This window comes from Notechis scutatus, chromosome 15 (genome assembly GCF_049901735.1).
Source record: "Notechis scutatus isolate UNSWTSFEM ecotype Mainland chromosome 15, rNotScu1.2, whole genome shotgun sequence".
Taxonomy (NCBI): Eukaryota; Metazoa; Chordata; class Lepidosauria; order Squamata; family Elapidae; genus Notechis; species Notechis scutatus.
In genome coordinates, this window is record NC_142023.1 from 10,365,955 (window position 1) to 10,392,804 (window position 26,850).

General features: G+C 47.3%; 1 protein-coding gene across 3 annotated transcripts; it reads right to left on the reverse strand.

Annotated features, from left to right (window-relative positions):
• Positions 1 to 520: 520 nt before the first annotated feature.
• GSN (gelsolin) lies at positions 521 to 26,589 on the reverse strand. Of its 3 annotated transcripts, XM_087943876.1 has the most exons (18): positions 26,311 to 26,404; positions 21,289 to 21,345; positions 11,027 to 11,228; positions 10,410 to 10,564; positions 10,050 to 10,211; positions 9,045 to 9,194; positions 8,572 to 8,661; positions 7,336 to 7,468; positions 6,633 to 6,721; positions 6,123 to 6,338; positions 5,576 to 5,709; positions 5,184 to 5,274; positions 3,994 to 4,164; positions 3,351 to 3,525; positions 2,777 to 2,901; positions 2,105 to 2,182; positions 1,033 to 1,093; positions 521 to 923 (listed from the first exon to the last, which is right to left on the reverse strand). In XM_087943876.1, exons 2-18 carry the CDS (start codon positions 21,316 to 21,318, stop codon positions 754 to 756), a joined length of 2,232 nt encoding a protein of 743 aa, XP_087800002.1. In that variant the 5' UTR covers positions 21,319 to 21,345; positions 26,311 to 26,404; the 3' UTR covers positions 521 to 753. The 3 variants fall into 3 exon arrangements, with proteins under 3 accessions (XP_087800002.1, XP_026545054.1, XP_026545053.1); XM_026689269.2 differs by lacking the exon at positions 21,289 to 21,345 and having other exon boundaries at positions 26,311 to 26,589; XM_026689268.2 differs by lacking the exons at positions 21,289 to 21,345; positions 26,311 to 26,404 and adding an exon at positions 14,419 to 14,602.
• Between the last annotated feature and the right edge of the window lie 261 nt (positions 26,590 to 26,850).

The window sequence follows — 26,850 nt, forward strand, 5'->3', positions numbered from 1 at the left end:
TATGGTTCTCCCTCCCCCACAACCCTAATAAAATTTAAAGAAAGAGATTGTCTTGGCACCTGGTCCCCTGTGGTGGCGAGTTCAGAGGTTGTGGACCTTGGAGGTGGCTCCTGGAAGGGAACGGGTTAGCAAAACGATGGGTGTGAGAACCATGGTTTCTTCGTGGATTGGTAAACAGACTGGCATGGTTTCGTACAACAGGACTGGCAACAATCGCACGGCTTTCTTTGAAGTGCGCTGTGACTGAAGAACCTCCAGGCGTTGTGGGCTGTTCCCACCACCAGAGGTCTTCAAGAGGAGATCCGCCTGTCCAGAACGGTCCATGCGACCATCCGCCATAGGAACCGATTGCCAAGCATCCAAATTTTGATCCCGTGACCTTGGGGGGAAGGCTGCAGCAGTCGCTAAGTGTGAAAAACGGTCCGGTCACATTTTTTTCACTGCTGCTGTAACTTCAAAGGATCCGTTGTAAGTCGAGGACTACACACGTTTTAACTAAATTTCCAAAACCGGCAAGCCCTTTACTGATTCTATACAAGCTTTATTAAAGGCTGTTTTCTTCAAAACAGCAGCAAGCGGGTTCAAAACGATACAGTTCGTGGACAGGTCTCGGCTACCGGTGAGCTTCTTGAGCGAATTTTTAATTTTTTTATTTTAAAAAAAGGAAAGTGCCTGTAGGAGATGGAAGGAGACCTTGGAAGGCCACACCCTTTCCTCCTTCCAAAGGATTAAGAGAAGGGGAGATCTCTTCCTTCACACAGCCAGCTCCGCCAAAGCCCGCTCCAAAGGATCCACGTTCCAATAGTCGTCCTCCCAGCCCAGGAACCAGCCAGTGAAGGTCGGCGGTTCGAACCCTTGTCGGATGAGGGTGATGGGTGTCCGGTGATCGCGGTTGGCCGGGTCAGTCTCAATGTATCTCCGTGCTGTAAAAGGAGAAAACAGCATAGACATCATCAGCACCATCAACCTTGGAGGTGTTGACCTGCCAATGAAGAGTTGGACGATGTAAAGATTGAGATGGGATCAACTCACCTGATGTTTGGGACTCCGTCTTCTCCTCTTCTTGGGCGTCTTTCCCAACCCACACAAAGACCTTTGAAGAAAAAGCCAAATGAACTTCACGTGTGCTACGGCCACCACGGAGGGTCAGCTCTTCATGAATCATCTCCACCTTATTCTGCCCATTGGGTAGGTATGATGGCAAGGGTTCAACAAACTGGGTTTCACTTTCAGGATCTTAAGAGGACCCCCCAATAGAATCCTCTTCTTTTAACGACCCAATAATCCCTTGCATTGGGGTGGAGTCAGGGCAGCAGAATGGAGCTTACAGAGTGTTTTAATGGCCGGATGCTCTTCCTGTCACCAATGTGGAGTTTTGTTCAGGAGATATATATCTCCTTCTACCTAGGATCGAACTCACAGCCTCCTGATTGTGAGGTGAGAGTTTCACCTCTAGGCCACTGAGAAATCGAAAAGAAGTTTATTTATATTTTAATATTGTTTTGCTTAGGTGATTTTCAATCTGGATCTGCCCTTTAATTGTGCTCTGATAGGACTGCACTGAATTTCAGTTTAGTTCTGGCCGAGAATGATCTAAGTCAGTGTTTTTCAACTTTAAAGAAGTTAAAGGGGGAATTCTGCAAGTTGAAGTCCACCTATCTTCAAGTCACCAAGGTGGAGAAACATTGGTCTAAGAGATACATTTGGGTCCCTTTATTGTGCTGCTGATGAACTTAAATGTAAATGATTATTTTATGAGTTTTAGAGATGCACCTGTAATTATTATTTTTTAATTGAATCAATTGTACACTTAAAAACAGAAATAGACATTGATTTGCTGTTGAGTTACTCAGATTTTAATATTTGAAAACAAATGTTTAATGAAAATGGTATTTGTTTTTTCCCCTCTGATTTCTGTTTTGACATTTTACAGATCAAGAAAAGAGGTTAGATATATTTCCTGAGGGTTAACCGCAATTTAAGAAAACTTGGCAAGAAAACTTGGCCAAGGCAACATTATGGCCCTTTAATAGTACCTTTGCTATAGATGATTTTATGGTGCAGAGCAGAGAAAATTTCATTTATTAAGGAGTGGGGTACTTACCTGATCCCAGGTATCTAAAAGCATGACATCATCTGTTGCCAAGTCATCTTGAGTCAACTCTCCAGGTACTTCTTCAATCTAAGAAGTTTGAAATGGAAAATGTAAAAACAATAAAAGTAAGGGATTTCGTTCTCTGCCATGAACCTGACAAGCAATCCCAACGGAAGAAACTTCTCAAGTGAATCCAGAACGTTGAAAATCAGGTCCATCTCTGAATTCCCAAAGAGTTTTAACATTTATTGATTGATTGATATTATTTTAAATCTATTGGCCATCTATTTCAGTAGGGATAATGTGTGTACCACATCTAGGACCCCCAATATAGCCAAATTATTTGGTGTGGTTTTGGGTTGTCTCAAGGAGGTAAATGTCAGGAAGAACTTGAAGAAGCTTCTGTGAGATGGAAAGTCCAGTTTTCACAGTTTGTCCTCCCCCAAGAGGCCCCAGTGCATCAAAATTCAACCCTCTTGCTATCAAGGTTTGGAAGAAATGCCTCTCAAGAAGCTTTGCCCATTCTTAGGACCTCAACACTCTTCCGTTGGGGATGCCCGTCACCCTGCGGTTGTTGGGCAAGGGGGCGAGAGGTTCTTTAGTTGGAAAGTGATCCATCTGTAGCAGAGAGTTTGCAGAATGTGTGTTAACTTGCCAACCAGGTTAGCTTCAGGCACTCACCGTGAAGCGTCCACTCTTGTTGGAGCAGGCAAAGAGGCGAGGGGGGTGAGCGTCCATCTTCTTGTCCTTCAGCCGTGGGGAGGTGCGGTAGGCAGCCCTTCCACCGAGAGCGTCCCAGAAGCTTTCTGCAAAATAAACCTGGAGCTTGAATGAACTTTCTTGGTCAGGACGTCCGTTCCTGATGTGGAGGGCAGCTCAAGAGGGAGGCAGACTGGCGGGCAGAAGATAAGCGTTACCCAACCTGTCTTGAATCGAAGGGGCCCTTGGCGCTCTCAGAGCTTGGCTGTTTCGCCAAGTTTTTAAAGTGTACTTTTGGAAAGAGAGAAAACGTTGGGGTTCACCAAGAGCCAATGGATCCAACTCAACGCAGAACAGCATAAAAATGATGAGCTTTTCCCAACATCATTTTTTAAGCTGTAGTTTGTTGAACGAGCCCCAAGGGCCTGGTTTTTCCTTCCTCCCAGTCCGTTGGAAGTGGATTCACACATCATGGTGCACCACAACTGAAAAAACCACCACCTCTTTAGCATGAGGTGTGAACCTGAACTTTTAATTTCGGACATGCATTTCAAACCTGGCTCTCGGCCTTCAGCAACCTGAGTTGCCCGCACTCCCAAAACGTTCAGTAGCTCCTGGGCTCCCGATTTTTCGGTGTTGCTGGCTCCCTGGCCCACCCAGACATAAGCCGTAGTTGGGGTCTTCAAGACAAAGACGTCATTGGAATTCAGTTCTTTAGCAGCTGGGGTGATCTGTAAAATATGCAAAGGACATCAGGGTCAGCTGCCATTTTATGCTTGCTTGGGCTTCGCTGCTGTGCGGTGAATGGACACTTGGGGAAACGAAAGTAAGTGCCGCATCTCCTCAAGACGCTGCCTCAAAGCCACCCAGCTGGAAGAAGAAGGGAGCTACATGCCAAACGTTGCTTGCTTGACTGCCTGTTATGGAGACAGACTGCTTGGTGATACCACGGCAGTGAGATATAGTTAAGGAAGGGGAAAGCAGAACGTGGGAATTTTGGCATGCAATTCTCAGGTCCGGTTTGCAATTCTGCAATATACCTGATCTCTAATAAACTATACCTTTCTCAACAAGGAGCCAAGGACCACTTGGAGGTCTAGTCTGGGATTCATTCCCACCAAGACCCACAACCATTTTGGCTCAATTTCACTGATACCTGGACTTCCTTGTCCTCAAATTCCTTATTTCGAGTCATGTACCTCAATAGCCCGGGTTGCCCCAGATGTGCTGGAACGGACTTGGAAGAGGCGTGTTGGTGCCGGGCTGGTCTGACCACCTTCTCTGGAGGTGCCACCTTGGAATACGATCAGGGGTTTCCCACCAAAGATGCTCGTGAGGTGAGGGGGCTCTTTGCCCTGGACCACTCGTTTCTACCCAGGAAAAGGAAAACAGCGTCGGTCTGCCAAGTCAGAAATGTTTGGGAAGCAGGACGTCGTGACAAGGGTGGAAGTGCACATTTATCATGCTGGGAGTTACGGCAGATTAGGGATCTGAGGGATCTTTGGCGAGCTGTGAGCTGGCTGGTTTTCTTGCAGACGTTTCATGACCCAACTAGGGGACATCCCCAGTGCTAGAAGGGAGTGGGGACTGTGGAGAGGGGGAGGAAGAGGAAGAGGAGGCAGAAGAGAGAAACGATGAGATCTTGATGCTCTCTGACTTGTTTGTTTTCTTGCAGACGTTTCATGACCCAACTAGGTAGCACCATCAGTGCTAGAAGGGAGTTGGGTTTTCTCTCTCGGTAGCTCCTTGATAGAGTGAAATGAGCTTGGTAGAAAGAACGACCAACTCAGACAAGGCACCAACTGAAGGGTTGAAGTTCTGGAGCCCTGGCTGCTCTCTGAGCTGGCTGGTTTTCTTGCAGATGTTTTATTACCAAATTAGGTGACATCACCAGGACATCCAGTAACCATCAGGAATAGAAACATCACAAGAAAACCACCAAGCTCAGCGAGCACCAAAGAGCCCTCACTTCAACTCCGAGCTACAAATCATCTCCTCTATCAAATGAAGGGTCTATTTTGCAGCCGAAGCAATGACTAAATTGACCATTTTCAATTCATCCCCCCGCTGTTTCTTTTGTCTGGGAATACCAAGTTTCCGTCTAGTTTTCTGAGCAGGGATGAGTGTTCAACTTTCAGATTTCCCCCTGGAATTTTAGTCATGCTTGAATGGAAGATCCGGATCGTTTCGAAGCATTGAAGACAGCATGAAGCTGAGTTGATCCCGCATCTCTTGGGCCAAAGAGGGCGGCAGACGTTCTGCCTTATCCAACATCCGTTCTGCCTCTCGTCCCTTTCTCTACTTGGGCCTCTGATGGGGTTGCCTCTTATGGAGGGTCTCCACGAGGCTTCCCACCTCGAGAAGGGGAGGTTTTTGTTGTTGTTTTTACCTGCACTGCAGTGCCCCCCAGCTGTTCATCCAGCTGGACGGTAAGAAAAGCTGAGGTGGTAATCTCGTCTTGGGTGGAATCTGCACCCTGCCTGCAAAGAAGAAGAAGAGAAACTTGCGAAGGGATCAATGCCAATGGACAGAGGAAGACTCTCTTTCAGGCCTTACAAAATATAGATAGTCCACGGCTTACAACAGTTTATTTAGGGACCATCTTAAGCTACAACAGCACTGAAAAAAAGTGATTTATGACCGTTTTCCACACTTATGGCCATTGCAGAATCCCCATAATTAATTATTATGCCCAGAAACAAAAAAGAAAAGTTGTCAAGGTGAGTTCAGAGCCTGCGTTACTCTCCCTTGGCCATATTTCAAAAGGAGAAGCTGCCTTACCAAGTATAAATGATCTTCCCTTGCTTGCTCCCATGCCTGTAATTGTACAGGATGATATAACTGTCACCACCGTAGAACTGGCCGTAAGTTGCAGGATCCACAGCCACTTTCGCAGAGCCTTCTATTCTCCAGATCTGCAGAAAGAGGGAAAGGAACAAGAGCCGCTCAGGGCAGTTGGAGAAGCAGAAAAGGGGAAATGGCGGGTGGGGGGAAACACGGCTGCTGTTGTGTTTCGTAAGCCCTTGAACTAAATACCCTCTAGACCATTCATTGCAGGGAATCAAAGGCCATCAACAAACCAGAACTTTTGGAGTTAATGAGAAGGGAACCTCGTGGCTTTTCCTGCCTGAGATCTCATTTGAGTTTCGAACAGCTACCGAATGCGAAAGGGGAAGGCCAGAATCAGGGCAAACATCCACTCCGCTGGATTATTACATGTTCTGCTTTTGTGATTCTTCCTCCTTCTATTTTCACTTCTGGGTCTTCAGATCCAGGCTGTTCATGAACACACCCAACACAGAGGAGCCATTCCGCTCTGCCAGCCTACCTGTTTTTCCCCAGTGCCATCATCTTCCATGCCGTGTTGGGCTGCCATGGCTGGCGAGGTGTGCAGTGTGGCTGCATCAAAAGGTATTTGCTCAATTTTGGCCACCTGGCCAGAGACATAAGCCACTCCCAGGCCCTCCGTCTGGTCCCTGTCGTGCCAGTTCTTGAAGAATTGCTTGAACAGGGGGGTCTCCCCGCCCTCTGGGAGGACTTGGACCTGAAAGGAGAGAAAGCCCTAAGCGTGAGCCATGGTGGTGCGGTGGTTAGAAGGCGGTACTGCATGCTACTTCTGCTGACTGCCGGCGGCCAGCAGTTCGATCCTGACTGGCTGAAGATCGACTCGGCTTTCCATCCTTCCAAGGTCGGTAAAAGGAGGAGCCAGGTTGTTGGGGTGCAACAACTGGCCAACGTCTCCCAGGCAGCATCCATGGTTGAGGAGGATCTATTTTCCGTAGATCCTACATTTCACTTTCTAATGGCAGGCGATTACTTCCATCCTTCCATCACTTACCTGGGTGTGTCTTGGATAATTCATCTTGCTGATGAACTCGGAAGCAGTTTTAAGGGCGGCTTTCCTTTCTTCAGAATTGGCATTTCTCCCTGTTATTAACATGGGAGGAAAGAGAGATACGATCATTTGCCAGTTCTTAAGGTAGCTCCTCAAATCATACTGTGATTTAAAATAAAACATATTTATTCTCTTATCACCAAAGATAAAACACAAAGCAAAGAAAAGGAAGAAAAACAAATTAACAAACACCCAACACTAACAACAAAAAGAAAAAGAAAACCCCCAAATATCAAATATATTAAACATGAGAACAAATTCCACCCTGGCTGAACACTGAAAGTCACATCAAGAAATCTAACTTATTCCCCTCCCCTTTCATAACAGGTCTAAAAACAGCTATACTGTGATTTACTCAAACATTTACGATATTACAGTGCCATATGATCACCATTTATGAGGTTCCCAGCCTGATTTGCTTAACGGCTGTGCAATTCACTTAACAACGGCAGTGTGGTTCATTGAACAACCATGGGGGGGGGGGGGAAGAGTAATAAAATCAGGCACTTCACAGCTGCTTTGTCCAACAACCACAAAATTTCTGGCTCCACTTGTGATCGTAAATCAAGAGCTTTGCAGCCCCCTAAAATTTGAACTCCACAACCCGTCTCCCTAGCACACGTTTGGCTTTCGTTTCCGGATGTACCTTTCCAGACGAAAATCTTGCCGTCTGTGCCGTGGTCCAGAATGAAGCAATCGTCAGAAACCAGGGCTGCCTGGGAGAAGGGGTTCTCATCGGCCACCAAGGAAACCGCCATGTTGCCTGCACCATTGGAGACCTGCAGCAAAAACACAAGCCCAGAGGTCTGTTTACTCACTTGGAAACCAAAAGTTTACACCTCCCTGATCTGGAGTTCTAAACCTTGCTGTCTCTTGTTTCAAAATGAAGCTGAATGAGGTCTACTTTGGAGTAGGCATGTATGATGACCCTAGGTTGGACTTCACGCATTGAATGGGCCGAATAAGACCCTTATAGCACTAGTACTTAGCCCTTAGACTTATATACCACTTCACAGTGCTTTCCAGCCCTCTCTAAGTGGTTTAGAGTCAGCACTTCTCCCCCAATTATCTGGGTCCTCATTTTGCCCAGCTGGGAGGGTTAGGGTTGAGTCAACCTAGAGCAGGTCAGGATCGAACGGTAGGCAGTCAGCAGAATTAGCCTGCAATTCTGCATTCTAACCACTGTGCCACCAAGGCTCTTATAATTTGTTCCCTGATTCCCTTTCACATTAAACCACTGTTCTTGTCTTGAGAAATGATGAATGTTTGCTAGCAGGGCTTGTAAACGCGACATCTCTCTCTCTCTCTCTCTCTCTCTCTCTCTCTCTCTCTCTCACACACACACACACACACACACACACACAACTGGGTGGGATGCAGTTCCTGATGTCTTTCTTGATTTATACCTCCTTGTCTTCCTGGTATTGATTCATCTGTTTTTACTCTAGTTAAAGGAAAGGATGTGCCCCAGCTTCTAGAGGAACAATCTGTTCAGGACTTGGAATTCTGAATCTGGGTGTGCAAAATTTGCACTACTTAAACGTGAGGCCCCTCCCTGCTCTCAGTTCCTGAATATGTCCCCCTGCAGTTATTCCAATGTTACCCCCAACAGCAAGCAAAGGTAGTACAATCTGTAGGGAGAAATTTCGTCACCTGTGTTTAAATAGTGGAGTTTAATTTAGTGGCCCAAAGGTAAATTTTGTATTTGCTCTGATGCGATTCAATTTTTGGCCTGCAGCCCTCGAGACCCAAATATGGCCCTCAGCCAAACCAAATAGGCCAAATTCCTGGCCTCCCAACACCCCATAGGATGTTTGTAGACTTTCACAGCCCACCTCTTGAAGCCCCTGTGTCATAGTTCACCATTTGCTTTTGGTTCTACCTTGTAGAGTTTAGCCAGCCTTCTGTTGGTTGCGTCGGCTTGGGTGTCATCGGTGGTACCTGCTGGCAGAGTGGGTTTGGGTCCCAACACCTGAAAAAACACAGCTATGTCAGCCCTTCCAAGTTATTGCTGTCTGCGGTCTCCATAACTTTCTTCCCCAGATGTTTCCCAAATGAGTTGGGCATGGAAAAATAATGATCAGTTACGATTGTTTTGGGGGCCTCTCCATCAACTTGGTGACCAGATTGATGGCAGTTATAAAGAGGACAAGAAGAGAAAGGAAAGAGGGACCAAACAAAAACTATGGAGAGGAAATTAAATCATCAGTGGTTGGAACAAAAACTACTAAGTTTTTGTTTCTCAAAAAGGGAGGGGAAAAGAGCCACGGGAGAAATCTCTGTCCGCTCAGGACGATGAGGGACGAGTTCTGGAGAAAGGCTCAGAGGGGGTTCAAGTCTACGATGAATAAAGACCTGGATCATCTCGTCACGTTCGGCCCCATCATCTTCAACGAAGACTCTGGCCCGCCCGCTTCTCTCGTTGTCCCGGATGCCCTTGGCAACTTGGGTGGCTTTCAGTCTCTCAAACCGATTGGCGTCAGAGCCGCACCACTGGTGAATGTTCTGCAGGAGATGAAGCAACCCAGGGGGGTCAGTGGGGAAAAGGACAAGGCCAGGGCTGAAGGCGTCTGTTTGGGTACACACAAGCATTGCAAACTGGATGTCTCATGGCAAACAAGCCAGCTCAGATTCTTTGAGGTAGAGGCCCGCTCACCTGTGGGTCAAAGACCGGAATAATTGTTTACCTACCAAGATGGTCACCTGCTACCCGATGGGGGAATATTTCAAACTCATTTTGAAAAGCCAGATGGGAATTTCCCCCCCTTTGTTAATGAAAGTGTTGTGTATTCACCACGCTCCTAATAAAAGATAGAGTGGAGTGGAGTGGAGTGGAGTGGAGTGGAGTAGAGTAGAGTAGAGTAGAGTAGAATAACAGAGTTGGAAGGGACCTTGGAGGTCTTCTAGTCCAACCCCTGTTCAGACAGGAAACCCTATACCATTCAGCACAAATGGCTGTCCAGTCTCTTCTTAAAAACTTCCAGTGTTGGAGCATTCACAACTTCTGGAGGCAAGGAGTTCCACTGATCAATTGTTCCCACTGTTAGGAAGTTTCTCCTTAGTTCCAGGTTGCTTCTCTCCTTGATCAGCTTCCACCCATTGCTTCTCCTCCTCCCTTCAGCCGCTTTGGAGAATAGCTTGTCTCCCTCTTCTTTGTGGCAACCCCTGAGATATTGGGACACTGCTATCAAGTCACCCCTGGTCCTTCTTTTCGTCAGATTGTGAGGTTTTTTTTTCTGTGACTTCCCCCAAATATGTTTTATGGCTTCCGCAGCCGGGGAAAGACCACATCTTCAACATCATGTAATTTTTGCGCCCGATGCCCAAATCCCATTGCGAATGACCCTATGGAGCACTTACACTGCCCAGATCCAGGATAAAGCAGTCGCCCCTGTTGAAGCTGTCCCAGCTGACGGGCACCTCCGTTGCCCGTGTGGTTCTCCTGCCTTTGACTTGCAAGAGTCTCTGGACCGTGACTTCGTTGGGCACCACGTGTCGGAAGCCCGAGGCCACCCCGCCGGCCTAGAACAGAAGAGAAACAAATGACCAAAGATGACCATCAACGCATCTTAAGTCAGATCTATGGGAAACATCTGGATGAGATGAGATTTCCATCTAGGACCAAAGAGAACTGCGTTATTGGTTCCCCTTGGATCAGGGCTATTTGCTAACAGGGTTCTAGAAGAGCACCACTGAGCAAGATCTCGAGCAGGCACCTACTTTGTACTTCAGTCCCGATTTGAAGTATCCTAGGAAAGTGGACGACTCGTGTCCTTGCACTTCCCGGTGTTGGATCGCCCTTCCCCCAAGGTAGTCATCCAGTTGTACTGTGAAAATGGCGGCGGATCCGCTTTCATCCTGGCTGCACTCGTTCCCTGGGAAACGGAGAAGGAAAGAAGCCAAAGAGTTGGAAACCTGCAAGCGGGCTCATCTAGTCGGCCTCAAGTCAAGAAGGATACGTGGTGATTCTTCCAAGTTGAGTTGTTTATTGTTTCACACCTACAGACAGAATCTTGCCAGGCTGAAGACTCAACTACCTGCACCTCTAATACACTCTGGGAACTATTAGGAAGGGGAGGACCTCACGCTCTCTCTCACACCCATATCTGAGCTGAGCTGCCTCTTATGGCTTCTCTCCCTCCTGGAGATCTTGCTCCATTCCATCACATCCACTCCCAGAATCCCTCAGCCACCATGTGTGGACAAACTCCCAGCATTCATCGGCCACTGTGTGCAGCCTTCAATTCCCAGAATTCCCCACTCCATGTGCAAACCAAGAATGACCTGTAATGATTCTTCAGTCCTCAGAGATTGGAGTCCCACAGAGCTCTCCTTACCTAGCCAGAAGTGAAGGTCGTATTGCAGATTCCCATTACGTTGCCGGATTGTGTTAAGGATCACATAAGCATCCCCCACAAAAAAATCACCATAGAGGTTTCTCGGCACTGGGACCAGGTCGAACTTCTCAATCCTCCAGATCTGAAGGCCCGGTTGCTTGCCAGCATTCAGGAACTCGGCGTGTTCCACCATGCTCACCGGCTGAGAGAGGAGAGAAGGGGATAAAAATGTTTAAAATTAATTGGCATATGTGACTCACTCACTTTCTTCCGCTGCTTCCAAAGTGAAAGGCAGCGTCTTATTTCCAGACAGCCTGTCCTTAAAATAACAAAAGGCAATGAATTTGACCTCACGAATGAAGGCAATATATATCTATCTATATTATCATATCTATATCTATATCTATATCTATATCTATATCTATATCTATATCTATCTATCTATCTATCTATCTATCTATCTATCTATCTATCTATCTATCTATCTATCTATCTATCTATCTATATATATATAATGTTCACTTAATGACCCTGTAATTCCTGGCGGGGTGAACTGAATGGAGCTAGCAGAGTGTTTACCGGCCGGATGCCTTTCCTGTCACCAATGCGGAGTTTTGTTCAGCAGATATATTCTCGTTGTGCCCGGAGAGAAATGCTCTCTCTCTCTCTCTCTCTCTCAAGCAAGGAAGTCCAGTTGCCTTTTGAAAAAGCCCCTTTGGGACAACCGGCACCTGGAGGATCTCTGTAGACACTGAATTCCAAGAGGTTGCATTTCTTTAGCAAGGAGGGGGAACAAAATTGCGGCGACTGGTCAAACTCAGCGAGCGCCATCTGGTTCAGTGCTTCCAGTCCAAATCCCCAAGTGGCCTCCTTCTTTTTTTTTTCTCCTGATCCATTGACAGAATTAGATTGCCAAGACTTCAGTCTGTCTTTTGGCCCGTCCTGCCTCGAGATTCCAGGCATTGGGGACACAGGACTCTGTGCGAGCTAGAGATAAGCCCTGAAGTCCAGCCCTCTTCTCCCTTGTCGCCCTGCTAAAATTAAGGTACAAGCTGACTCTGTTGCAGGAATGCTGGGACCGAGCAGACGCTTCCCGCTAAAACTCCGTTCCCCACGACCAAACCCTACTTTATTGAACGCACAAGTGTCAAGGGTCTTGTTGTTGTTGTGTTGCTTCGGTGACTCAAGGAAAGGCACAAGAGAAACAAAGGTGCAGTTCTGTCACCGTCCTAGAAAGAATTGACAGCTTTCTGCTCATAATGGTTCTCAGGACGTCAGTAACCTTCTCAGGCTGGCAGGGAGGTGGCAGACTCACCAAACCAGTTTGGTTGTGAGATGAACAACAAAAACTCTTTCAAAAAGAATGAGTTGGTTTCACTATAGACATTCCTTCCAGTCTCGTTGTTCTTCGAGAGTTTGTTTTGCATCAACCAAAGGGGTAGAAAATGACAGGTAAATTTCTCACCTATTAGAATTAGAATGAATGAGCTGGAAGGGACCTTGGAGGTCTTCTAGTCCAGCCCCCCCCCCCCTTAAGGAGGAGAACTTATACCATTCCGGATAAGTAGCTGTCCAGTCTTGAAAACCTCCAGTGATGGAGCAGCCACAATTTCTGGAGGGAAGCTGTTCCACTGGTTAATTGTCCTCCCTGTTAGGAATTTTCTCCCTTAATTCCAGGTTGCTTCTCTCCCTGATTAGTTTCCATCCGTTGTTGGTGGTTTTGCAGTTGTCTTGGTCTATAGCCCTTAGGTAGCTGTGGAGCTCTCCCCTCACAATCAGGAGGTTGTGAGCTCAATCCTAGGTAGAGGCGGATATTTGTCTCTCTGGACACAATAAGAATATATCTGCTGGGGAAAAAACTCCACATTGGCAACAGGAAAGGCATCCGGCCACTAAACACTCAGTTCCATTCAGTTACCCAGATTCCATCCCGCAAGGGATTATGGGGTCATTAAAAGATTTAGACAGCTGGGGAATACAGGTAGTCCTCGACTTATGACCACAATTGAGCCTCAAACTTCCACTGCTAAGCAAGGCAGTTGTTGAGCCCCATTTTATGACTTTTCTTGCGACAGTCGTTAAGCGAATCACTGCAGCCATTAAGTTAGTAATACGGTTGTTAAGTGAATCTGGCTTCCCCACTGACTTTGTCAAAAGGTCGCAAAAGGAAATCACACGACCCCAGGACGCTAAGACCATCATAAATAGGAGTCGGTTGCCGAGTGTCCAAATTTTGATCTCGTGATCCAGGGCGTGCTGCAATGGTTGTGTGAAAAACGGTCGTAAGTCCCCCTTTTCAGTGCCGTCGTAACTTTGAACAGTCACTAAAGCTTGTAAGCCACCCAATCCCATAATCCTATAACCACATACCAGAATTCCCATCAATGCTACCCGATTAAATGGAGTTAAAATCCACATAAGCGGGTATCAGATTCCGCGAAAGGTTCCACCGAAGTTTCTGAATGTGTGGCTTTCAAAAAAGCAAAATCCACCCTTTGCTTCTGGCTGCTTCTAATTGGCATTTTGAATGCAGCGCCAGGAGGGCAAGGAAGTGCCAATTATTTCTGGAAATTGGTGCCTCAAATTAAAAACAGAACCGATAATGAAAACAAGGCGGCCTCCTGCAGGCATCCCTGGCAAGAAAGGCAGGCTTTGATATGGGGCTTTGTGGTACCCCAGAAAAATATGTGCATATTGTGTGCGATCAGATCCGCAACCTTGCCGGTTTGAGATCTCTAGAAGTTTCTAAAGGGTGAGAAGGACTGTTCCAGCCTGTTTGGATTAAAAGCTCGGGTCTTATGAGGGGGGACGGAAAGAATGCAAGGAATCTGAGCTTTTTTTAAAAAGGCAGCTGAAGGGCATCACACAAAAGAGGCCACGGAGACAAGGATCAAGAGCTATTCGGTCACGTTGGGGAAAACAGGAAACAGGAAGGAAGGGTTATAAGCGAAGGGATTTTAAGTTTTAAGGGATTGGGGTTTGGAGAGATAGATAGATAGATAGATAGTTAATCTATCTATCATCTAACATATTTTTATCATCTATCTCTATCTACTGTTTCTCTCTCTCTCTCTCTCATCTATCTATCTATCTATCTATCTATCTATCTATCTATCTATCTATCTATCTATCTCTCATCTCTCTCTCTCTCTCTCTCTCTCTCCTACCTACCTACCTCCCCACCCATCTGTAAAAGTCATAGTATGTTACCGATTCACCAATTGACACTGACTTGGCAAACCCTTGGCCAATGTAAGCATTAAAATGCAAGCTCAGAGCCGGCTCCCACCCCCTGCCCTCAATCGGCTAATCCCAAAACGCTGCTGTTGCTTTTAGTGCAAGCTAATGATCCGGTCCAGAGTACTTGAGCACTGAAAGTTCTTGTCACTCACCCCAGCCAAGAGCAGGACCATCAGCGAGAGGAGAGGAGAGGCTCTTCCCAAAAGCATCATGTTATCTCTCGTAGGTTTTGGCTGAATTAAACTTTGGATGGCGTGGCCTTCCTCCCAACCCACCCACTGCACGGAAGCCTTGAACAAGCCCCGTCTTCTTCTCAGCCTGCCTTAGAACCGAGAGACGGAGGGAAGGGAAGGCTTTGCTTTTTATCTCCTATCGGTGTGCAATTCTTGGCCGGGATTCCACCCCGGGCACGCCCAACTCCAGCTGAAACGCACAGCTGGATCCGCCTGTGTGTGTACTGGACAAAGAATCAAGGTGCACTGAAGGCCAACTCCCCGCAGGCTATCCAGGCAGAAAGCCAACCGCTCTGTATTACTCCCAGGCTGAAACCCCTGAGAAGAGACGGGAATTGCCAGCAAGTTATGTAAGGCCAGGAGGCGGCTTTTGTTTGCCGATTGGTTGTTATTGTGGAGCAAAACACAGGCATTCCTCGACTTAGAGCAGCTCATCTAGTGACTGTTTGGAGTTATAATAGCCGGAGCTCTTAGACTTATATACCGCATCACGGTGCTTTTTAAACCCCTTTCTAAGTGGTCTGCAGAGTCAGCCTCTTGCCCCCAACAATCTGGGTCCTCATTTTACCGACCTCGGAAGGACAGAAGGCTGAGTCAACCTTGAGCCAGTCAGGATCGAACTGCTGGCTGTCGGCAGAGTCAGCCTGCAGTCTAACCACTGCGCCACCATGGCTCAGGGATAGGTAGATAGATAGATAGATTAGATGGACAAATAGATATAGATATGAGATAGACAGACAGACATACATAGATATTTAAATAAATAAATAAGAAAGGTGGGATATAAATAAATAAAAACTGGGACATCTGAATAGAGCAAAATGTTAGATGTTGGGTTTAGGCCACACAAATAATTTGTCTCCCTGGATCAGAACTAAAACCCCTATTTGTACCTCCTTTCTTCCCCTCCTCTAGGGGATAAGAGTGGAACACTGTGTGAATTTTGCTCCATTGCTTTCCTCCAAATTAAGGAAAGTACTGCATGTTTTTCAGAAAGAAGCTACTCCATCCGTTCTCTCGGGACTCCCTTCCCGAACTGAAGCAAAACATTTTTGCTTGAATGTCCTCCCAACTTTGCTTTTGGGCCGAGCTTCTTCTCCAGCCCTTTCCCACAGAAGGGCCAGCGATGGTCCCGGGAGGGGCTATTGCGCCATGGGAGAAAATAAGATGAGTTACCAGCAGCCGTAATGATGGAGAAACCAAACACCTCCCTCATGCTCTGTGGGAAGTTAACCCTAACCTCAAACGTCCTAGCTAACCAACACGTTTGAGAAGGCTTGTTCTTCTTCCATTCGATTGTGTCTGGATCTCAGGTTGCCTGAACAAGTCCTTGTGTTTTTCAGGAGTGTTTTGATATTGTCTCTATCCTGGGGCTGAGAGGAACTGACTGGCCCAAGATCACCCAGCTGGTTTTGTACCTGAGGCAGGATTAGAATTCATGGTGTCTTGGTGATTGACCCAAAGTCACCCAGAGGGCTTTCATGCCTACATCAGAACTAGAATTCACTGTCTCCTGGCCATCGGCCCAAGTCACCCAGCCGTCTTTCATCCTTAGAGTGGGACTAGATCTCACTGTCTCCTCGTGATTGGCCCAAAGTCACCCAGCTGACTTCCACGCCTAAGGGCAGGACTAGAACTCCCGGTCTCCTGCACCAAATTGGCTTTCTTGCTCATGTTCATGGAAATAAAGTATTTATTTTTAAAAGCTGACTCATGCCTGTGGCTCTAACTCATTCATTGTTGCACAGTTTGGCTAGGTGCTGTGGAATGTTTTCAAATATCCCAATAGCCCAGTTAGAAGAAGAGAGCCAGTATGGGGAAAAAAACAGCTCTCGGGGAGAACATTGTGATTTAACATGTTGGATCCTTTCCAGGTAGCTCTATTCGTGACTGGGAACATGGTCAAGCAAGGTACTGTGGCTACACGGTCCTACAACCCCAAAGCTCAGCCACCGCACAGCAGAATCAACACTCTCCAAACATAGGCTGAAACAGACGAAGAAGGGTTGCAGGGGTTGGAGATGGCGAGGGAAACGTCTAGAGAAAAAACGGACTAGGGAGGACCAGATAACAACATTCCAGTATTTGAGGGGCTGCCCCAAAGAAGAGGAAGGGGTCCGCCTCTTCTCCAAAGCCCCTTCAGAAGGCAGGACAAGAAGCAACGGATGGAAACTCGTCAAGGAGAGAAGCAACCTAGAACTAAGGGAGAAATTTCCTGACAGTTAGAACAATCAACCAGTAGAACGGCTCACCTCTGTCTAGAAGTTGTGGGGAGGCTTTCAAGAAGAGACTGGACAGCCACTTGTCTGAAATGGGATAGGGCCTCCTGCTTGAGCAGGGGGCTGGACTAGAAGACCTCCCAGGTCCCTTCCAACTCGGTTATTCTGTCAAACATAGGCATGGAATGTTGAATTCAGATCTTTACTTGACATTTAACAGAAGAGACCAACACTTTGGAAGACTTGGTGTCTTTCTTGATGGTTTGGGACTGAATTCTTGACCACGCTGGCTGGAGAACTCAGAAAATTGCATCCCAACCCATCTGGCTGAGGGGAAAATTGCTATTCCAATACTAAAAAAAGATACATATTTATTTTGCTATTCCAACGCTAAAAGATGTTTGAAACAAGTTTAAAGGCTTCCAGAGACCAAAATTGCTACCTAGAATAACCGTGCAGGGCTGCTACAGTCAGACGTCCTGCTAAGTTCTAGGAGATGTTTGAACTTACAGGAACTTTTCAAAAATAAACATTAAAATTAAGAAGAGGATCTACTCATGGCTTCAAAAGAAGCAAGCAAATAAAACTTGCAGGCAGGAAGCCATGGAAATGTCCAAAATGCAGGACTAAATTCCAGCAATTTAGCTCCAAGCATTCCAGCTCTTCTCAATTTTTCTGAAGCTGACCGCCAGTAGCGGCAAACCTCACATTGTTTGGAAGGCTTAAAACTTAGTTACTGGAGCCAGTGGTTCAATTTGGTGTTGAATCAGCAGGGGGCACACGAGCATCACTTTAAAAATAAAAACAAGGAAAGCAGTCTTGATAGAGACCAGGAAATAAAATCCAAAAATCGTAGGAAGACAATGCTTTACCCTAAAAACATATAATATATTTTGTTTCTTGCATTCTCTAATAGAGTACAGTAGAATAACAGAGTTGGAAGGGACCTTGGAGGTCTTCTAGACCAACCCCTTGCTTAGGCAAGTAACCCTATACCATTTCAGACAAATGATTATCCAATCTCTTTTAAAAACTCCCAGTGTTGGAGCATCCACCACCTCTGGAGGGAAGCAGTTCCACTGGTCAATTGTCTTCCCTGTCAGGAAGTTTCTCCTTAGTTCTTGGTTGCTTCTCTCCTTGATCAGTTTCCACCCGTGGCTTCTTGTCCTGCCCTCAGGGGCTTTGGAGAACAGATTGACTCCCTCTTCTTTGGGGCAGCCCCTGCTATCGTGTCACCCCTGGTCCTTCTTATCACTAAACTAGACATACCCAATTCCAGCAACCGTTCTTCATATGTTTAAGCCTCCAGACTCCTAAGATTTCAGAATATATTATATGGTTCGCTGGGAAAGGGCAAATCGTCACCCTTTTCCTTGATATTTTGAACGTCTGTTATGCATAAAGCACAAATGTTTTGATGATGATCTGCTGTTGACTTCCTCAGGCATTATTCTGTTCTGTGTTCAAGGCAGCACCTTCCCTGGTGTGTTCTAGATCAAACCTTCTCTTCTTTCCCTGCTAGAAGGGAATGTGGTTAAATCAACAAAATTGTGTGCCTCCCAGTGTGGTTTTGATCTGTATACGGATCACAGCCTAAACAAATATTCTACCCGACCGCAAAAAGAGCGATTTCTCTGGGCCCGCCCGCTTTCAGTCCTGGTCTGCTGAGTCAGCCTGCCTGGGAACTAAGCCCACCCTCTGAATAAACCACCGGCCCCTTCAGTTAAACACAACACTCATAACCGACTACACAGATAGGGCTTGCATTTTATTTCCCCCTACATTATTCCCCCTCCCTCAAAAACCAGCTGAGAAAATTCCAACAAGGTTTGGGGGTCAACTGTGGTAGCACTTTCCAAGCAGAGGAAAAATAAATACCTCCGAGAAGCAAGAATAACAGAGTTGGAAAGGAGCTTGGAGGTCTTCTAGTCCACCCCCTCCCCGGCTCCAGCAGGAGACCCTAAACCCATGATGGGGAACCTACGGCACGCGTGCCAGAAGTGACACAAAGAACCTTCTCTCCGGGCACGTCAGCTCCTCTGGGTCAGCTGGTCTTGGCATGCGTGGAAGTGGCAGAAACTGGAGAGCAGCTTCCCGGCACGCATGCGCACGCTAGCCAGCTAGTCTTGGTGTGCATATGCACACTGGCCAGCTGGGTTTCCATGTGCATGTTAGAAATCGGAAGGCCAGGCCATGTGTGCCATGCGTGTGGCAGGGAGCTCCTCACCACGGGAGGTTTTTGAAGAGATTAGACGGTCATTGGTCTGGAAGGATATAGGATCTCCTGCTTGGGCAGAGGGTTGGACTAGAAGACCTCCAAGGTCCCTTCCAACTCTGTTATTCTACATTCACGTTAACAACCGTGTTACTGATTGAACAGTGGCAGTAATTCACTTAACAATTGAGGCAAGAAAAGTCGTAAAAGGGAGCAAAATGAACAAATATCTCACTTAGCCCCCCCCCTCCACGTGTCTCTCTCTCTCTTAGCGACAAAAATCTGGGCCTCCATTGTGGTTGTAAGCTGAGGACCCCTGTATTTTTGAAACAGGAGACGGGCAGCCTTTTGAAGGGGGGACCTGGGGGCCGTTCTCCGCTCCATCCCCCCGCAGCCTTTGGAGCTGGAATTGCAGCTGGGATAGATATTTCCTCTCTTCTTGGGTTTCCTTCTCTCAGTCGGTCGGGGGGGGGGGGAAATCCACAAAAATAGTTTGTGGAAACGATGTGCCTCTCCCGGGCTGGCTGACAAAATCCTAATATGGGCAAGACACGGCCATCGGCTCCTCCTCTGCCCAAAGGCTGGAGAAACCTCCTGCAAGATGCCTGGCGCGGTTGCGGTCAGAGCCCAAGAACCGGCCTGGCTTTTCGCAAAGAAGTTTGGCTTTTCGGCCACCGGGCAGTTTGATGGAGAGCAGAAAAGGGGCCGTAGGTTGCCACCATAAACCAACTGCGGAGGGGCTGTGAGGAAACAGCTTGTTGAATCATCCAGAGTGAAGAGGTTGGAGGCTTCGGGGGGCTGCACGTTTCTTTCCTTCCGATCAGATTCCATCCGCTGGGGTGGGAAATACTTCTGCATCTCGATGGGCCTTCGACCTCTGTGGGAGTTTAGCAGGTCTCTGAATTGTGTGTGTGTGTGTGTGTGTGAGTCCACTTAGGTTCTCCCTTCCTGTAAGAGCGTGAATTGTCTTCCAATCAACCCCTTGTAGTCTCACAAACAATTCATCAAAGCGGGCATCTCATCCAACAAGTATTGCAAGCTCATCCTTGCAAAATAAGGGCTGTTGCAAACGGATAACAAGGAACCGTCTTGGGTCTTCCCCGGTGCTTTTAATAGCTTGACAGTTTTGTGAAATCAGCTGACAGGGGCTGTGTGAAAAGCCTCCCCCGAGAGCTGCAGAAGGCTGTAACGCTGATGGTGAAGGGCCCACGGCTTAAAAAGGTGAAGGGGAGACCCCTAGGAGGCTTCCAACCTCATGCGCCATGTGGAAAGGAAACCAGAGGTCCTTTGGCCACTCCCGAAAGGGTTTAAAATGCTTCGGTTGGTGGAAGGATTGGACGGCCAAGGAAGAGTTTTAAGAAAACAGAGAAATAAAATAAACCAGGAAGCGTAGCATTTTCATCTCGTGCACTGCCAGAGGATGTGGTGAGAACCGCACAGCTGCTTTTGAAACTATCGGGAACAACAGATCCTCGTTATAAGAAGGTCCGAAATTTCCAAGAAAGAGGCGGGATATTGGGAATAGCAGACGCTTTTAAATGTGCGACCGGAGTTGACCATCGCCTGGATAGCCCCGAAGTTACTTCAGTTGTGTCAGAAGCTTCTTGAATGAAAATTGAGATATCTTCAAGGAGAAAGAAAGTCCAGTTGTCTTTTGAAAAAGCATCTTTGGGACAACCGTGACCTGGATGACTGAGAATCTCCATAGACGCCGTTGCCCAGATAGTCTCCTCTTTCTTGGTTGCCCACTTTGAGAAAGGGGCAAGAGAAGGCCGTTCTTGCCTTCAGGTTTTCCCATCCAGCCTCAGGACAAGGAGACAAAGATTTGGTTCCAGGTTCTCCGTGGATCCATGGGGTGACCTCCACTAAGCATTTGACCAATATGATCACCCCACATGTTTGGTTTTTTTTTAGGCAGGATAGACTTTATGGACCTCACAAATCCATGTGAGCACAAGAGCTGCTGGCAGGCAGGTGAATTAATCCATACATTGAGACCTCAAGGCATGTCAACATCAATTGAGAAAGAGAAAGGAGAGAGGTCCTTTTCTCTGACACCCATCCTCTTTGAGTTTTGTTTTTTGTTTTTTAGTCTAAAAAATTTCCCACCCTCTTTCCCAAGGAAGATCCCTCAATTCATGCAAAGGAGGCAGATTGTGAAAAAGAAAGAGGAACTTAGATGATAACGGAGAAGAAATACATCAGAGAGGAGGGGGCAAAGGAGGTAGGGAGAGAAGGCGGGAAGAAAAATTATCCATGGTTAGCAAAGTTGGATTGGCTCATGGCATCCAGAGAGGGGAAAAGGGCAGGTTAACATTCCAAGCAGTTTATTGAAATCAGATCTTAACTTCCTACCTTGGCGTCTTTCACACATGTCATCCCCATAAGTTTATTTTTTTTAACACACTCTCCCTAGGAAACATTTTAAATAGGGTTTAGATGGCTGCATTTCAAGGCACGGCAACAACAATAACACAAAACTTTGCAGTTGTCTTCATTTTTTAAAAAAGGACGAAGATTCTCCCCCCCACACACACACTTTGGAACACATGATCTGGAAAGAAGAGGCAGGCGGAAGAGAGGAGGGGCGATCGCTCTCCATAACATCTGGAAGGGGGAGGGAATAATATGGCAGTAAACACAGCCTTAAATCAAAAAGTCCATTCACATGGCTGGTACTCATGAAGTCTGGAGCTATTTTTAGCCAGCTTTGGGCAAAATGCCCCTGTCGGTCATGCTGGCAGAAAGAAGGGGAAAAAAGTTTGCCAGTCAACTCCCCATCAGCTGCTTCAGCCGGGCCAGAAAAATACTGCAATTTTTCTGTGAGCTTATTGCAGTTTTCTCTTTCCACAAAATGCTTTTTTCTCTCTCTCTCTTTCTCCCTGTCTCTCAATCTCCCTGTCTCTATCTTTCATCTATATCTATATCTATCCACCTTTCTTTCTATTGATAACTCTCTCTCTCTCTCTCTCTCTCACTCATCTCTCAATCTCTCTCTCTTTCTTTCTAGTTATATCTCTCTCTTTCTATCTTTCATCTCTATTATCCATCTTTCTATTTCTATCCCTCTTTCTCTTCCCCCCACCTCTCTCACTCATCTCCCAATCTCTCTCTATATATATCTTTCATCACTACCACTATCTTCTATCTATCTATCATCCATCCATTTCTCCATTTCTCTTTTGGGTTAGGGTAATAATTAATCCAAGATAGTTAATCCAAGATAGTTTTCATTCTCTGTAATGGCGTATTAGGGGACACAAACTCCTCCACAATCTCTTGTCTGCCAGGAGGGGGCAATATAGCCCCCCCCCCCCTGCTTGAGCAGGGGGGGTTGGACTAGAAGGCCTCCAAGGTCCCTCCCAACCCTCTGATTCTATTTTCTAACTTCTCACCAACATTTATACCTCCAATTCTCAGCACCTTCTCAGGAGCGCTGAAGTTGGCAGGATTTTGGACTATTTACAAAATTTGTATCACGCATATAAAAAAAATGATGTTGAGACTCCAGAAAGAGGGCAGAGAAGAGCAACCAAGATGGTTAGGGGACTGGAGGCTAAAACACACGAAGAGAAGGACCAGGGGAGACAGGAGAGCAGCCTTCCAACATTTGAAGGGCTGCCCCAGAGAGGAGGAAGGGCGCCCAGCTATTCTCCAAAGCTCTCAAAGGCCAGACAAGGAACAATGGATGGAAAGTGAGTGAACAAGGGGAGATTCAACCTGGAAATAAGGAGGAATTTTCTGACAGGGAGAACAATTAATCAGGGGAACATGTTGCCTCCAGAAGTTGTGTGGTTATTGTGCCATCTGATTTCTCCGCTTAACAGAGCAAATATTGAAAAATCACAAGCCATTCGATGGGTGTGAATGTGTGTTGCCAGCAAACTATGATTCACGCTGCCTTTTTCCTTCCTCTTGGGATTTAAACTGAAGAAAATTCACAGCTGCTCCGTTGGAGAGTAGCCAGGAATGGAATGGGCCTGCAGGCAGGGAAGGAGAGCTTTCCAGCTTCCCCAATTGAAAGCAGCTTGTTTGCCTTTGGTAAATTTGGAGTTCTAATAGGATTCGATAAATTCCGCTTCCTTTCCGGGTGGAAGACCACCCGGGGAGGCGGATGGGGGTGTAAAGAGAACTTTTCCTCTGTTTTGCTTTTCGAAAAGAAGAGTTCCCCTTCCTTTGTGTTCATCACTGGGGGACAATCTAAAATGAGCACTGATGATGTTACCTAGTTTGGTAATGAAATGTCTGCAAGAAAACTACCAAGCTCAGACAGCACCAAGGATCCCACCATCCTTTTCCTCCTCTTCCTCCTCCTTCACTCCATAAACCCCACTCCCTTCTAGCACAGATAATGTTATCTAGTTGGGTCATGAAACCTCTGCAAGAAAGCAACCAAGCTTGAGAGCATCACGGATCCCACCGTTCTCCTCCTCCTTTTCCTCCTCCTCCTCCCCCCGCTTCCTCTCTGCAAACCCTACCTAGTTGGGTCATGAAATGTCTGCAAGAAAACCACCCAGTTCAGAGAGCATCAAGGGCCCCACAATCTTCCTCCTCCTCCTCTTCCCCATTCCCTTCTAGCACTGATGATGCTACCTAGTTGGATCACGAAATGTCTGCAAGAAAACCACCCAGTTCAGAGAGCATCAAGGGCCCCACAATCTTCCTCCTCCTCCTCTTCCCCCATTCCCTTCTAGCACTGATGATGCTACCTAGTTGGGTCACAAAATGTCTGCAAGAAAACCGATCAGCTACAGAGAGCATCAAGGAGCCCACAGTTCAACGATGAGCTACAAATATTCCCTTCTATGGCATCTTGCGTACTCATTCATATATCAAATGTCTAACTCGGCTGGACTGGATTTTTGTTTCAAAACTTATAGTCCTGTTTTCCTGGTCCAAAACAGAGGCAGGGCTGGGTGTGTGAATCTGTCGATCCAAGATGGGGGAACTGACTATCGACATGGTTATGAATCTGCTCTGCCCAAACAGCTTCATGACTCACACCGGAGGCGATGCTCCCTTCCCTCTTTCTCTCTGTCCAACTCATGTCAGCTCCCAAGAAAGGCTGCACCCAACCGCTGTGTCTTCCACAAGACACTTGCACGCATTAGACCCAAAGCTGGCACAGGAGGGCTTTCCACAAGACCCTGGTTTTAGCGGCACGCTAAGACTGGCTCCAATTTTTAGGTGCTTCTGTGAGCTGGGCCAACCCAGAGATCAGGCTAATTCAGTAAGTCAGTTGCGATTGTAAAGAGTTGAAGCAACGAGTGATGACAGCTTTCTGGTCAACGCTGTGCCCCTTTTAGCCAATCCAGAGCAGAGTCAGGCCTGCAGCATCTCTATTTGCTTTGCCAGAAATCCAATCTTCAAATCATGCTATAAAAAGAATCCCGTCTAAAGCCCAGTGGATTCATCTACAGGAAGTGCGGGACTGTATCAGCTACAGGGCTGACTGGGTGTAATTAATGATGGCGCTCCTGAGTGAAAACTCAGGCATTCATTCAGAACTACATTCAGAAGGGGAATAATATTGGCTCTTTCCTTTTAAAGGCGACGGGTTTTTAAAAATACTCTCATGCCCGAATCTTTGTAAAATAACTCAAAAGAGAGGAAGGCTAGAAACTAGGTGCCTGTGAGTTCTAGTCCCCTCTTGGGCAGCTTTGGGCCAATCCCCAGGAGACGGGGAGTTCTAGTCTGGCCTTAGGCACGAAAGCCTTCTGGGTGACTTTGAGCCAGTGTTGTGTTGTGGGAGAAAAGAGAAGGAGGAAGGAAGATTAACTAGGTTCACTTCCTTGAAATAATAGGTACGCTCGCAGCCCTGAGTTATTTATTAAAATGATGAAGACGGGGTGGGGTGGAAACATAAAGGTTAGATTTACTATGCAGAATAACTACTTGTTATTCCCTTCCACGGTCTGCCCTATGCCACAGTCTGTGTACATTTACTTCTCTTTTTTGACAAGCAACGTAGTAGCTGCTGTGTGTGGATAGAGAGATGGAAAACTAACTCCAGCCCTCTCATCACAAGCCCCCCCCTCCGTAACCTTCGCATCCTTCGGCCCCAGCTAATTCTACTAAAGCCCCTCGGCTGAATATTTGCAAGCTACATCTATGCGTAGTGCTGGTGCAGAAAGCACAGGAGCAGGACTGAAGCAGGGAAGGTGGCAACCTGGATGCTTTTGTCATTCAGTCACAGCATAAAACCCTGTTATAAAAAACAAAGATTTTGTTTTTCCTGACTGCCAAATAGCGTCAGTTTCACTCCAGGCAGTGAAACTGTGCAAAGGGCTTTAGGAAAACTTGTGCTGCCTCTTCGACCAAAGTTTCACAACTGATTTTGACTGCTATTTAAAAAAAACAAAAAAAACGCTTCTCCAAAAATATTCAGGTAGACGTTTCCTAGGTGTTGCAATTCTACAGTCCAAATTCAGGATTGGATGAGTCTTGATTTGTTTTTTAATTAAAGGGGAGGGGTTTTTAAATGTTTTTTTTCCTCTCTTTTGAAGCTGGAAACTCTTGAGGTCGCCCCATTTTTCAGCCCTGGCCTTTTGGAAGCATTAAAAAAAATTCTAACTAAGCTTGGCTACTAGTCCTAGGCCAGCTTTGAAATTGTCCTGAAGGAAGGAATCTCTCACTTAGGGGGGGAAAAACCTGTGGTTTATTTGTGGGTCCCAGACTCCTGACCCTGGCTGTGAAGTGGCCGTGGCTACTGGGTTGAAGGCAGTCTGGAATCGCCCCTTCCCCCCTTTTAAAACCCTGAACTTTGGGGAGAATGCCCCCTGGAGGGAGGGAGGGAGAGAGGATAGGAAGAAAGGAAGGAGGAAAGAAAAAAGGAGAGGGAGGGAAGGAAGGAAGGAAAGAAAATGGGAAAGAAGGGATTCCTTTCATCCTCAGTCAAAGTAGCGCTGCGTTCCACCGACACCCCCCAACTTTCCGGTCTCCGATACCGGATTGTGTGCTCAAACTCGGACAGGCACCGGAGCGCTCCTTTAGCAAAGGGTGCCACCTGCACGCCGGCCGGTTCTTTCTTTCTTTCTTTCTTTCTTTCTTTCTTTCTTTCTTTCTTTCTTTCTTTCTTTCTTTCTTTCTTTCTTCGCTCCCGGGCGCCCCCCGGACCTCGGCCCTCGCGCCCCCCCCCCAATGCCACACTTCTTCGGCGGCCTCCCTCTCCCCAATCCCCCTTCGCTCCCTCCCCATATCTCTCCATTTCGCCCCCCGCTTCCCCTCCTACTGCCGCGGCTCTCCAGCTTTGCGGGGCTCGGGAAGGACCCCAGCCGTAGCCAAAGCGCCGCGCCCCGTCGGCAGTAGTGGGGGCGCCCCTCCCCCTTCCCAAACGCTGGGTCTCCCCAACGTTTCCCCTCTTTTCTGGGGTCCTACCTAGCTGGGCAGTGGAGGATGAATCCAAGAGCGGCTCTGCAAGAATCCCAGGCGGCGGAGACGGCAGAGAAAGAGAGAAAGATCCGGCTGGGCTGGGCTGGGCTGGGCTGGGCTGGGGGGGGGGTCGGGCCGAGACACCCCACCCCTCTTCTCCTCCGCCGCCCTGCGCTCCGCCCAGCGCTCTGGAGCCTGCAGGCCACGCAGAAGCGGCTTCGGGGAGGAGGCTGGGCGGGACCGGCCGGATACGGGCGATGCTTCTGCTCCGCCAAAGCTGGTTAGCTGGGATGAGTAGAACATAGAATATCAGAGTCGGAAGGGACCTTGGAGGTCAACCAGTCCAACCCGCCTCCCTGCCCAAGCAGGAGACCCTACCCCATTTTTGACAGTCTCCTCTTGAAAGCCTCCAGGGATGAAGCTCCCTGGGAACTAATCTTGGAGAAAACCAACCTAGAACTAAGGAGACATGTCCCGACTGTGAGAACAATTTGTCAGTGGCCTTCAGAAGTTGTGGGCGCTCCATCACGGGAGGTTTTTAAGAAG